General features: G+C 35.0%; 2 protein-coding genes across 7 annotated transcripts in view; one reads left to right on the top strand and one right to left on the bottom strand.

Annotated features, from left to right (window-relative positions):
* The window catches only part of LOC118736971, a 5,257-nt gene extending 1,461 nt beyond the window's left edge, over positions 1–3,796 (top strand). For both annotated transcript variants that reach the window (XM_036467153.1, XM_036467154.1), the window contains 6 exons: positions 8–124; positions 228–434; positions 496–634; positions 696–1,164; positions 1,224–1,299; positions 1,359–3,796. In XM_036467153.1, the coding sequence (XP_036323046.1) occupies positions 8–124; positions 228–434; positions 496–634; positions 696–1,164; positions 1,224–1,299; positions 1,359–2,324 (1,974 nt within the window). In that variant the 3' untranslated portion in view covers positions 2,325–3,796. The remainder of the gene's footprint in view (positions 1–7; positions 125–227; positions 435–495; positions 635–695; positions 1,165–1,223; positions 1,300–1,358) is intronic.
* A 965-nt stretch (positions 3,797–4,761) lies between these two features.
* LOC118736973 (ras-related protein rab7) lies at positions 4,762–9,281 on the bottom strand. Of its 5 annotated transcripts, XM_036467158.1 has the most exons (6): positions 9,169–9,281; positions 8,949–9,079; positions 5,940–6,195; positions 5,642–5,860; positions 5,426–5,563; positions 4,762–5,361 (listed from the first exon to the last, which is right to left on the bottom strand). In XM_036467158.1, the coding sequence occupies exons 3-6, from the start codon at positions 6,117–6,119 to the stop codon at positions 5,272–5,274; spliced, it is 627 nt and encodes a 208-aa protein (XP_036323051.1). In that variant the 5' UTR covers positions 6,120–6,195; positions 8,949–9,079; positions 9,169–9,281; the 3' UTR covers positions 4,762–5,271. The 5 variants fall into 5 exon arrangements, with proteins under 5 accessions (XP_036323051.1, XP_036323049.1, XP_036323052.1 ...); XM_036467156.1 differs by lacking the exon at positions 8,949–9,079; XM_036467159.1 differs by lacking the exon at positions 8,949–9,079 and having other exon boundaries at positions 9,157–9,281.
* Positions 9,282–13,112: the final 3,831 nt, after the last annotated feature.

Below are 13,112 nucleotides of genomic sequence, written 5' to 3' on the forward strand. Positions count from 1 at the left end.
TATTCACATTATTTGTATGCTATCTCCAGATGCCTGCAATCGTGCCAAAATAAGACGCTCGGGCGCGTTAAGAAAGCTCATTGCAATGGTTCGTGATTCACAGTCAAATACGGAAAAGTCTCAGGTAATGCATAAGTCTGTAATGTGAATGTATCTCTACAGAGTATTTCCATCCACTTGCACTTGAAATATAATCTAACTGTACCTATGTACTCGTTTTCCACCAGATCTTATATTTATTAAACAATTTTCAATATGATAACATGAGCATGGATTTGATGCTTAGAGAAGGTCTGGTACCAGTAATTATAGGCGAACTCAACACCTTCTTGACAAGCGATGAGGAATATTATAAGAGGAAACGCGAAGAAAAACAGCAAAATTCCAAGAAACGGAAGCTACCGACAGAAGTTTGTGTGGAATCCAAAAGCAAGGTAAATACTTACAAAACAAGACTTTAAAAAACTAAACACTTGCAACATATTTCCCTGATAGATGATTAAAGTGCAAGATAAGGCATTCCTTATTGATTGCGAGTCTCCAAGCAGTTCACCCCGTTCATATAACACACCCTCAAGTCCTTGCAGCTCCCGGAGCATGTCGCCAGTTGGCAACAATTTGTTTAAACTAGAAGGTAGTTACCGGCATGTACGTTAAGATTAGAAATTATACTCACACATTTTGATATTTTGCAGAGGATGCTTCTGATGATGAAACGTATTCACCCGTTTGCAGTGATGAGGAGGATGATGAGGATGGCCCCACTGAGACAAATAACGAAGCAAATCCAGCCAATGTTGATACCGCTGATGAATCTAGCTTCCTTCTTCGTCAAAGTGCAAACAATAGCACTGCCGATAATTCGGAGATAATGAGACTACTAGACATTGCCTGCCAATCCAATGAGACAATCGAAGACAATTTACTTGATAAAGAAGAAGACGATGAACAGAGTCAAGATGTGCCATACCAAAAACTACCACAGCTGGGTAATATGCCTCGCAGTACTCTGGATCACTTGGAAAATCTACTTTTCCGCGTTACCCTGCTCATCAACAAACGAGGCGAGCTGGGAAAATCTGAAACTATGACTGCGCTTATCAAGGCCATAAATACATTTGGCACAAACAACAACTTCGCAAGCTCATTAACAAACATCTTACAGTAAGTATATGAAAATAAAGTTACTGCGGTATATTTGTAATTAATTATGTTTTCCAAAGGGAGAGTCAGTTTTTCGCTCAGGTGATTCGCAGTGGCATAGCGCATCAGCTCTATCAATTGACGAAAAGCGAAGAGGTTTATTTTAAATTTCACTTTTAAAATGCAAAGACGTTTAATAATGCTAAATTTCCTAGATAAACAAGGATGGTTTTAGTTTTTTAGTTACCCTCACCTGCGTCGGCGAATCCAACTATGGTAAGGCGGAACTGGCACGATTTCTTCGCAGTGGTGATGAATACGCTCAAAAACGTGCCGCAATCACTGTAGCCTACATCATTAAAAGTCAACGTTTATTATATCAGTTCCTTAATGATGGAAATGCGCTCAGCTTGCTGTTACAAATAATTTTGAGCGAAAAAAGTGACGAATTCACAGCAGAAGCAGTCGATGCTTTAACAGCAATGTCTAAGTATACACTTGGCATTTCAGTACCTCGCGTCAGTGAAATGCGCAACGGCGAGCGATATGAAGAATTCGTTGATAATGAATCAAAACCACTACACGAAACTTGTGATATGCGTTTTGTAGTGCATACAAAAGACGCCACGACAGGTGCTAGCGATGATCCGCTCATTGCGGCCACTGACAATGTGGAGCAAGTAGTCGAATTTAGTAAGGATCTGCTGTGCAATACAAGTGAGGTATTCAACACTATGTTAAATAGTGATTTCAAAGAACGTAATGAAGGCGAAATACATTTACGTACTTGCTCAGTAAGTGGCTTACGTTACTTTCTCAACTTGATTGTGCGACGGTCGCAAAAACTAAAGTACAATATTCCAAATGTACGTAATTATCAAGCTATACTTGAAGCTTTCGAAATGGCGCGAGTCTACATAATTAGCGAAATGGAGACATTCTTACAACAAATGCTTATCGGGATGCTGGATGACTCAAATTGTTTAACTGTACTTGAATGGTCACTTCGGAATTACCACGCAGAACTAACCGAAACTGTTATCAATTACTATTTGTGCTCAACTCTAACGACGGAAGCCAAAATAAAGTTATTTCACACTGCTGATTACTCCGAGTATTCCACAGAATGGTTTCAAATGATCATCGACGCTATATTCACCCGCTGCCGAAATGGATTTTAAATAGTTCAGTTTTAATATTTTAATTAACCGTATCAATGCTTAATGTTATAAGTTATTTTGAAGTGTGTGGGCAAATATATAGGAATTGCATAATTTTGCAAGCTAATGCAATGTCCGCTATCACAATGTGACATACATAGTTATTTTAAATTAAAGGATTTTACTAAACATGTGCATTATGTATATTGTGAAATGTTCATTCGTATGTTTTTTAAGCTTAGTTATTTATATAGAACTATTTAATTTCGTGTGCATTTGAAAATGTAGACGAATGGTACCATTGAAATTACTTAATAAAATGATGAGTTAAACTAGGATGCATGGACATTTCGGTTTTAAAACGTACTTACAGCCCTATTCCCATGCCAAAGACAAAACTCAACGGCTGACTATTGTATTTACTACTGCGCCTAATACTATGCTGCAAATTTATGTTAAGCTCTCTAATGGTGACAATTGTCTCTCAATCAGTCTCTTTTATTTCTAAACTATAATTGATGGGAATGTAAAATATGCGCAACCACGGTTAAAAGCCGGATTCGAACTTAGTTGTGTAAATAAGACATTTCCATCAATTATAAATTAGAACTAAAAAAGACGGATGCTTTGGCTTGATGCATTACTCAACGCCCGCTATATTGTGTTTCAGGCGCAGTAATTGTGACAATAGTCATATGATGAGTTTTGTCAATGCTGTGGGTTTGAGCGGTTAAAATGGTCAATGTCTCACTTGGTTTTCCAATTAGTTTAAGTTCCATGGGAAATGGTCTATCGATATTAATCGACAGGTCTCTCAAATTAAGAGAATATAAATATGTGTGTAGGTGCTGGTATTACATATGTATACAAACGCGGTAACACAAAATTGAACCTGAATTTAGATAAATACCCAGCATTTAGTCCTTCTGTCCCCCGGCAAATGTCCTCAGTCGCCTTACTAAGTTTAGCGGCCTTATACCAACTTTTATTCCAATTGCTCATGTTAATCAGGGCTTATTCAGTTATTTTACTTGCAAGCTATAGCAATCAGTATCTAAAATTTAGAACAGATTTCAACTGAACAAAATGAAAATTTACATCGAAAAATTTTAAATGTCACGTTCCAACGACAGCCGAGACTTCGTAACCGGTCCGACTCAGATTTATACAACTCTTTTGGAAATTTCTATGCTGTTACAGCAGCAACAAATTTTAAATCAGTAATTCCTAAGCATTATTAAGCACATGTGTTGTGTAAACGCCACTTTGGTCTACACTAGAGATGGGCACGGGCCTAAATTTTCAGGCCCGGCCCGGCACGAGTGCAAAATCAACTTTCAAAAACACGCACAAGCCCGCACGTTAAGAATTTTAGTGGGGCCCCGCCCGGCACGACGAGACACGCCCCAGCCCGGAAATGAAGAGCCAACTTTTATTGCATGTATACATATGTACATATTTTTAATTTTGTGTTTATGTCCATATGTATATTTACTTAAACGAATCAATATTTTACATCAAAGATTTTTATAATATATTTTCTGGGAAGTAGAAAAAGTGGAAGGTATTTTATGTACAGATATGTATGTAAACAAAACTACTAAGTATCATATATTATTTTCTATCGGTTTCCAAATACTTTTTTTTTTGCTTTTCTCTTATCAAAGAGTTTTAAATATGTACTATTTTTTTTGTATATAAACAAAAGCTCATCTAAATTTTTAGTATATGCAACGGGCTTTTTCGTGCTTTTATGAAATTTTACTGAACGCCCAGGCCCGCACGAGTTCGTGCTGACAGCAAATATTCCGGCCCGTACCCGCGGGCTTACGCAGGGGCCCGTCGGGCCCCTGCCAAAAGCCCGGCCTGTGCCCATCTCTAGTCTACACTAAATGTAAAGTAGTACTTTTAAGCTATTCCAACATCAGCAGACGCATATATATACATATATACATACATATGTATGTACATATGCATATGAATGTTTACCAGCAAAATACTTTTTTTTATTAATCAATGTTCTTTATTTCAAAGATATTTTAAATTTAGCTTACATGTGTTTAATAAAAACTGAAATGTACATAAATACATAGATAGAAAAATACACACGTGTTCAATGACGTATTAAAATTGCAACATTGTATTAACCAAATTAACATAATACTCGGCAACTTATAAATTTATATAAACTGAAGAAATAAACATCCGTGTTTTAAATTTACTCCGCATAACCAGCATCTGCTTAACTAATTTACGACTACGCCGCAGCAGCATTTCAGCATAAACACCTGCAGGCCTAAGTGCATAAGCATTTTGTTGGCATTTGCAGCATTCAATAGCTTATTGGAGATAATTTATACTAAATACTACATCCCATTCATAATTTTTCGTTAAAAAATCAGTAATAGGCTCAATTTACAATGGTCACATAAAAAAAAAGCTTTAATTTAAAAAGGGATTTCAAGGCCAGAAAAATGTGTTATTTATTACATTTACTACAGATTCCAGTTTGGCGAGAGTTTAACGCGGAGAAAAATTATTTCTCCTGTTCATTAGTGTTGTTTTGATCGGCTTAAAAAAACTGCATTTACTTTTTTAAATTTATTGTTAAATGTAATGCGCTTGGTAAATTGTTTTACTTAATGTATAACATTTTGCATTATGTATCATATTATCGTTCATCATATATGTATAATTGTGTGTAGTATTATTTTAATATTTATATTTATAAGTATATTTAAATTACGTTTAGTTGCGAAACTATGCAAATATATGTTTTTTAGGTATTTTCGTTCTGTGTTTTTTTTTCACTACTAATCCAATTGCATCTCTATTTGCGCCATTTGCTGTTCGCAATTTTATCTATAGCCGCTATCGCGTTTTGAATTTATTTATTTTTTCACTTGCGGTCATTTCACCATTTCATATCCTTGCCGGTGGGCCTAATATAATTTTTGCTGTAATTACATTAGCACTGGCAGTTATCAGCATTACCATTGCGACTGTTACGATCGGTATTAAGGCGGATTTGATCAGGAAATTCATTGTATAGCTCAACCTGTGGGTTTTAATGATAGAGCAATTACATTTAAGTACACTTCAATGATTCCAATTGTACTCACCTCGGCTTCCTGAGCAAGCGCATTCTTGGCAATTGTTTGGAATGCCAATTCAACGTTAGTGCCGTCCTTTGCGGATGTTTCAAAGTATGGCAAATCGTTTTTGGACTGACACCACTGTTGAGCACGTCGCGTCGATACCTAACCATACGGATTTAAACCGAACGAGTAATATACATTGGTAATACTTTTTTATGCTTTTTGCCTTTTTAAAATTACCTGTCGATTATCCATATCAACCTTATTGCCCAGCACAACGAAGGGAAAGTGGTCAGGATCTCTGGGACTGGCCTGTATCAAGAATTCATCGCGCCACGAGTCTAAATTTTTAAACGAGTTTGGCGATGTGACATCATAGACGAGTACGCAACAATCAGCGCCACGATAAAATGCCACGCCCAGGGATTGAAAACGTTCTTGTCCAGCAGTATCCCAAATCTTTGAAATAAATGAGCCTTTTTTGTATAAATCTAATTGCTAAAACAAATTGTAATGATTATAATTTGAATGCACTCACTTGCATTGTGACTACTCGGTCATCAGCAATTATTTCTTTTGTACAGAAATCAGCGCCGATCGTTGCCTTGTATTGATTTGAGAAACGTTTATTTATATATTGGTTCATGAGTGATGTCTTGCCGACGCTACTATCGCCCAGAATGATTACTTTCAGCAAAGACTTTTTGCGCGATGCCATAGCTGCTTACTTCGTTGTGATTACTGTCAAGCTTTAATCTGCAGTGGACTATGTGAGTATCGTTTCGTTGATAAGCCTGAAATTATAAAAAAAAAAACTAGTAAATAACCTAATTATGTACATTTGTACGTGCTGGCATCATTTCGGTTTGAGTCAACATTATTGTTCCCTAGCTTCTATAAAATAAAATTATCTCTTTCAATAAATTTCTATAATACAAAATAAGTAGAATATGAAGTAGAACAACAAATTAATATGTATGTATGTATGTGCATGTCTCCATTTACATAAATATGTATGTATTTATATGCACTTATGCATATACAATATCATACAAAATTGTAAAGAATGCTTTCTGGCGAAGGGCAAATATCAATGGACACTGCCAACAGAGAAAAGAAAAATAACTGCCTTAAATTGCATTTATAGACCTGCACTCAGATATACATACATACACACATCCATTGGAAATACAAATATATGTATATGAGAGAATGAATAATACGATCGATGAGTCAATTGACGGCTACTTCTCAATGATCACCAAACAATAGCTGTAAGCATTGTAATAATTAGTAATATTGTACATTAAGCTTTTCATAAAATGTATAAAAAAAGCAAGTAGTAGGTAAAGAAACGAAAATGTCGGAAAATTATAATTTTTGTGATATGCTGCAATAAAATCAACATAAATTTATATATGTATATGCCTGTATGCTGTCCATTCGGTCAACTTAGAAAGTTTAGAAATGAATAAACAACTAAATAATGAATGACCGTGGAAGCGAACCCTTATACTATGTACATACTTACATATACATATGTACATATATGCACAGTTTCTTTTCAAGATAAGAGTTATTCGTAATCTATGGATTTACGTGGACCATGTACAGAGTATGGTAATGAGTGTAGAACACGTAAATTAAAAAAAAAAAAAAATTAATAATGTTCTGGAAATTTACACAGCACAGCGAGTGTAGTACAAGGATAAAAAATGGAGAAAATGTGTTTACTGACGAGGTCTTCTTAATTAAATTATTTACACAATGTAAATTTACAGCAGTCAAGCGTATATTTTCGTTAAACTTCCAATTGAAACGATTGATTGTTGGAGTAACACTTAACACCGCTTGGTGGCTTTTTCCACGACGTTGAATAATCAGCACTTTCGCCTTCCTCCCCTTTAACCAGTTTTTCCTATCCCGTTTTATTATTTTTAAACGCGTACTTCATTTTTCACAGCTACTACCACAGCCATCACGCCTCTAATTCAATTTTGACCACTTTTATATGCTCATAAAAACTTATTGCTTTTCTTTGTTTTATTTTCATGTTTCTACGAACATTTTTTACCTTTTCTTCAATTCAGCTGATTTCTCACAATTTAATTTATGATAATCTGCGCTACAGCAATAATTTTACACAAAATATAATTAACTATTGAATAAAATAGACAATGACCAGAATGACTGACAGTTAGTGATGTTATACGAGTACCGACTACGGAAGAACGATATTTTTCTCGAGTAGAATCAAGTATTGCGAATACCAAAAATTATCGACGTGGTAAGATTTTTTATTCAGTTTTACACCACGGTAAAAATATAACTTATAACTTCACCATAATTTAACACATTGGCCCATAGTCATGTCGCAAGTTGAAACGAATTCTTGTTCAACTACCGTTTTAAATTTAGAATGGATTTTTAAGTTGTGTTATCATAGACATCTAAGAAACAGCTTTTTGTTAAGATGAGAGAGAACAGTGCTATTATCCGTATGAAGAGAAAAAAACTTACCCGGAAATATATAGAAATATGAATACAGATTTAGGAAGCCGGGAAGTCGTGGGTTCGGATCCCACTACCAGGAAATTTTTTTTTACATATTTTTAAAATTGAACTCCAAAAAAATTTTATTAATAACGAAATAATTATTTAAAATACCATAAACAAAAAAAGATAAACCAAAATTTTATAAAAAAAGTTTGTCAAAATAGAATGAAAAAAAAAAATGTTTGGAATCGCTCAGAGTGGGGACCGAACCTGGGTGCTATTGCGTTTACTACTTCAACAACAAAACTTAAAACCTTATTTTACCATTTTAAAACCGCATTCTCCTAATTTTGAAGTTAAAATTCTGTTTTTGCCATAAAATGAATTTTAAGTTAAGTATGAAAGTATATGTTAAGTTGCCTTCACTTACTCCATTTTTTTGTGCGAAATTCATCAAAACATAGTTCGAAAAGTACAATTTTTTGTGCAAATAACTCTTTAATTAAATAAAAATGTTAAATTTGCCCTGACAGACTATTATTATTGGCGTTAAGACGCGTCGATTGATACCCTTCTAAAGAATAAGTAAACAAAAAAGTTTATTCAAAAGGTTTAGAATGAATAAAGAAATGCAACCAAAATGTTTGATACATTTATATAAAGCTTAGTTTTCCAAAATACGTTTTTTTAAGTTCTTGGAAATTCACAGATGCAGTTTTTGGGTGTGTGGTGAGATGCGGAACCGGGTTTTATAGTATTGGGTATTTCTTCTGTTTTGAATTCAAAAATGTAACGCTGTCAACTTATTATTCCTTCACACGCTTTCTCCACTGAGCTTTGTTTTATTTTTTACTTTATATAAAGAAAACAAAAACGCAATTGAACTAAAAACTTGAAATTGTAGTTTTCAGTGAGTAAACTTGCAAGTATTTATTCCCAATATGCGTCGTATAGACCATTCTTTAGATTAAACGCAACATTTTGGTCGTATGCTATACAATTCGATGAGCGAGACTTCTTAAATAAATAAATAATTTACAAGTGTACGCACTTGTTTTTAATTACGTTGCCCTTTTCAAAGCAAAACACTTTAATTTGTTCAATGCGTAGGTAGGCACTTTTTTTCAATGGTGATCGCTTTTCTTATTTTTGCGATGACGATGACAAACCATTGGCATTTGACTGCAAAGAATCGGAAAATTTTTCCACGTTTTGCGAGCGAAAAATAAATACCAATTAAAACGTATCAATTTTTTCACTTTTTAACTTACTATGTCAGCACTATTTTCAGTTTATTTCCAATAAATGGGCGAAAACAAATCGTTGAACTAATTAAACCTTTTATTTATGCAAAACGCCAAGCCAATAAAATAAAATGGCTGTGTGTTGCCAGCATAGCGTTTTCTGAGTTACACTACAAATACGCTAGGTGACGCAGCCATCGGCGCACTGCACAGTTGCATGCTGCTGGTACTTCTTGCGTGGTTTTAAAAATACGAAAACAATCCTTTTACAAAGCAAAACAGTAGGGCCAAACACAAAGTGCCAAAATATTGGCTGAATTTCTTTATTCATTCTGAACGTTTGGAATAAGCTTTTTTGTTTATTTATTCTTTAGAACGTTCCTGTTGATATGTTGAAGTATATTTCAAACGCATTCTGTTTATTCCGGCTGTGAAATGGGATTATCCGGAATGTATAAAGAAACGCAGCCATTATCATTATTAGAATATCCGGCCTATAACACTTTTCGAAGAATCAGTGAAATTATTACATTTTTGCAGGGAAAATCAACAGCCGCATTTTTTGGAGAGAGCCCTATTGCGGGTGTCGACTAGTAGTAGATAAACGATTATTAGTCGATTATCGCCAGTGTTGCCAAGTGTTGAATTAGAAAAAGCACTAAAACCCAAGAAAAATTGCGTTTTCTCTCGAAAAAAGCACCAAATTTTTTATTGGACGATTTAATGGACTTTGTATGCATACAAAATTTTATTGTAGGTATGCCGATTGAAATTAAAAAAAAAAGATAATGCTTCTTGCTCGCCGGTCGAAGCTACGTTATTCATTTTACTGTTAGGAGATGCTGGTGCTTTTTTTAATATTCGTAAAAATATTACAAATTCAGCCACGGTTGCCACTTTGGTAAAATATTACCAATATTGGTAACATTTATTCTCTTTGATAATTTGATAACTTCCAATCTCATTTGGTAATTGTCAGACAAAATGATTAAAAACCCTAAAATATTTTTGAATATCATACAATATCTGCGGCAAAGTTACGTCCACACAGTTAATTTCTTTTTAAATGAATTTGAAGAGAAGAGAAACGTTTTTTTTTTATTTTGAAAAAAAAGTCGGTCGGTTTTTTATAAAAACGCTGATGTTCTCAATTTTTTTATTTTCGTGACATGTTAAAATGCAGCTAAAAATGTTATTTTACAAGTAATTACTTTGGTATAATTGGGGAACATTCCCTTAATTACATGTTTGTATTGGATAGTTAGAATGAGTTTGGTGCCCGAAAATATGCTTTCGAAAAGAGCATAACTAAAACTAAAAGGTTGATACTGAACGATTTTAGCATTGTCATGGGTTGGAACTTGTTTCCGGGGGGTTTCTGGGGTTGCTAGTTAGGAGTCTGAAGTCAGATTTTCAAAATTCAAAATGGCGGATCCAAAATGGCGATCAATTTTTTAATAAATGATCCGATTTGTTTGAAACTCAGGATTTAGGAATTTTTGGGGTCGGTGATTACGAATCTGAAATCAATTTTTTTGAATTCAAAATGGCGGATCCAATATGGCTTTAGAGTTAAAAAAAAAATCCTAAAATTAAAACGTTGATACTGAACGTTTCAAGCACACTGCACACTGGGATTTTTCAGGCCACTTATTATAAATCTAATAAGATTTAGTTATTAAACACACATAAGTAGGTAGTATATGTATATTGTGTATTGGGGAAGAAATAAGCAAAAAAAAATCATTGAAGATCATTTTAAACTTTTTTATTTCAATAAAGTTAAAAAAAGTTTTTAATGAAAAAAACGACCAGCGCGACCTCTAAAAAAGTTTTTTTTTTTAAACAAAAAAATACGTGTCGCTTTTTTTTATCCCAAATAACAATAATCGAATTAATTTTTAATTAACTGTAACATTGGCCTTAACTTACATTTTTGCCTGCTGGTTTTATTCTTGTTGTTGGATTGACTTCAAATCTTTATGAGAGAGGGAGTAGGGGTGTACCAATAAGAATATACAACAAAAGTATGAAAGTCGTTAGCAGTCGGAAAGATAGCGGTGACTGAAATAAAGAGTGCTACACCATGTTACAGTTTTGCTCGTCACTGTACATACGCACGTGCCATGAGGAGCTAGGGTTATTGTGTAGGCTGCGGTCTTTCAAATTTAGAAGATTATTATTTGAGTTTTTCCACCAAAAATTGTCTGAACGACATGCAGTGAAATATAAGACGAGGTTTCAATATTAACCTGTGGATCAATGAAGCTATAGGTACTTGCCTGAAAGAGATTTATTTTCATACAAAATAGTAGTTTATTTATTTTCTTGATTTAAAGTTTATTTAAAATTGATTAAAAAAATGATTATGAAATAAATTTAAATTTAATCAAATAAAAACACAGGCAATTGGTCCAAAGGGGTGAAAATCTATGAATGACTGATTTCACCGGATCACAAGTTTTAATTTTCGTTCTGCCACTATGTAGAATACTTAGCTCGCTGATTCCGAAAGTCGAGTAAATTTTTTTCCTGTGGACAAGTTTTCGAGATATTTGCCATTTATCTTTATTTAGCTAAAAAAAAATGGTTCAACTTTAGAAGTTGTACTGAAATTAAAAATAAGGGGTTTCGCTAGTAAAAAAAACGTGGATGTTTTTTAAAATAATTTTGAACAGTTTTGGACAGGCGTTTCACATTTAACTTCTACAGCGTGCGGCTCGCTAATGGGGAAAAAATTATAAAAAAAAAATAAAAGTTTTAAATTTTTTTTTTGTGATGAAGTCAAGCTACCAAAAAAAGACAATCGATGGATAAATAAATCAGTTATGTAGCAACTTTCATATAAGCTTGAAAGTATAAATGTAACGCCCATTCTTCTTCTTCTTATTTGGCGCTGTAACCGCCTAAGCGATTTTGGCCGAGTCCAAAACAGCACGCCAGTCATTTCTCTTCTGTGCTAACTGACGCCAATTGAAAATGCCAAGTGAAGCCAAGTCCTTCTCCACCTGGTCTTTCCAACGCAGAGGAGGTCTTCCTCTTCCTCTGTTCCCAGCATCGCGGCCCGCGTTGAATATTTTCAGAGCAGGAGCGTTTCTGTCCATCCGAACGACATGGCCAAGCCAGCGGAGCCGCTGAATTTTAATTCGCTGCACTATGTCTACATCGTTGTAAAGCTCATACAGCTCATCGTTAAATCGTCTGCGATATTCGCCATCACCAACGCGTAAAGGTCCGTAAATCTTTCGCAGAATCTTTCTCTCGAAAACTCCAAGAGCCGCCTCATCAGATGCTTTCATTGTCCATGCTTCCGCACCATACACCAGCACAGGCACGATGAGTGACTTATAGAGTGTGATCTTTGTACGACGAGAGAGGACTTTACTTCTCAATTGCCTACTCAGCCCAAAGTAGCACTTGTTGGCAAGAGTGATTCTCCGTTTCAAGGCTGACATTATTATTGGTGTTAATGCTGGTTCCCAAATAAACGAAGTCGTCTACTTTTTCAAACTTGTAACTGTCAACAGTGACGTGGGTGCCAAGACGCGTATGCTCTGACTGTTTGTGTGCTGACAGGAGATACTTCGTTTTGTCCTCGTTCACCACCAGACCCATTCGCTTTGCTTCTCTATCCAATCCCGAGAAGGCAGAACAGACGTAGCCCTTGTTTTTACCGATAATATCGATGTCGTCGGCATACGCCAGCAATTGTACGCTCTTATAAAGTATTGTGCCTGAGCGGTTCAGTTCTGCGGCTCTTATTATCTTCTCCAACATAAGATTAAAGAAATCACACGAAAGGGGGTCCCCTTGTCTGAAACCTCGTTTGGTATCAAACGGCTCGGAGAGGTCCTTCCCTATTCTGACGGAGCTGGTGGTATTGCTCAACGTCATTTTACACAGCCGTATTAGTTTCGCGGGGATACCAAATTCAGACATCGCGGCATAAAGGCAACTTCTCTTCGTGCTGT

The sequence above is a fragment of the Rhagoletis pomonella genome, unplaced genomic scaffold, assembly GCF_013731165.1.
Source record: "Rhagoletis pomonella isolate Grant_MI unplaced genomic scaffold, Rhpom_1.0 Rhpom_scaffold_00004, whole genome shotgun sequence".
NCBI lineage: Eukaryota > Metazoa > Arthropoda > Insecta > Diptera > Tephritidae > Rhagoletis > Rhagoletis pomonella.

What these genes read in the sequence shown, in the direction of transcription:
- LOC118736973 (XM_036467156.1), bottom strand. Translation starts at nt 6,119, where the DNA reads ATGGCATCGCGCAAAAAGTCTTTGCTGAAAGTAATCATTCTGGGCGAT. An exon ending in ACCGAGTAGTCACAATGCAA is followed by an intron (nt 5,861 to 5,939) that starts GTGAGTGCATTC and finishes TTTATTTCAAAG; the next exon opens with ATTTGGGATACTGCTGGACA. An exon ending in TTGATATGGATAATCGACAG is followed by an intron (nt 5,564 to 5,641) that starts GTAATTTTAAAA and finishes CCGTATGGTTAG; the next exon opens with GTATCGACGCGACGTGCTCA.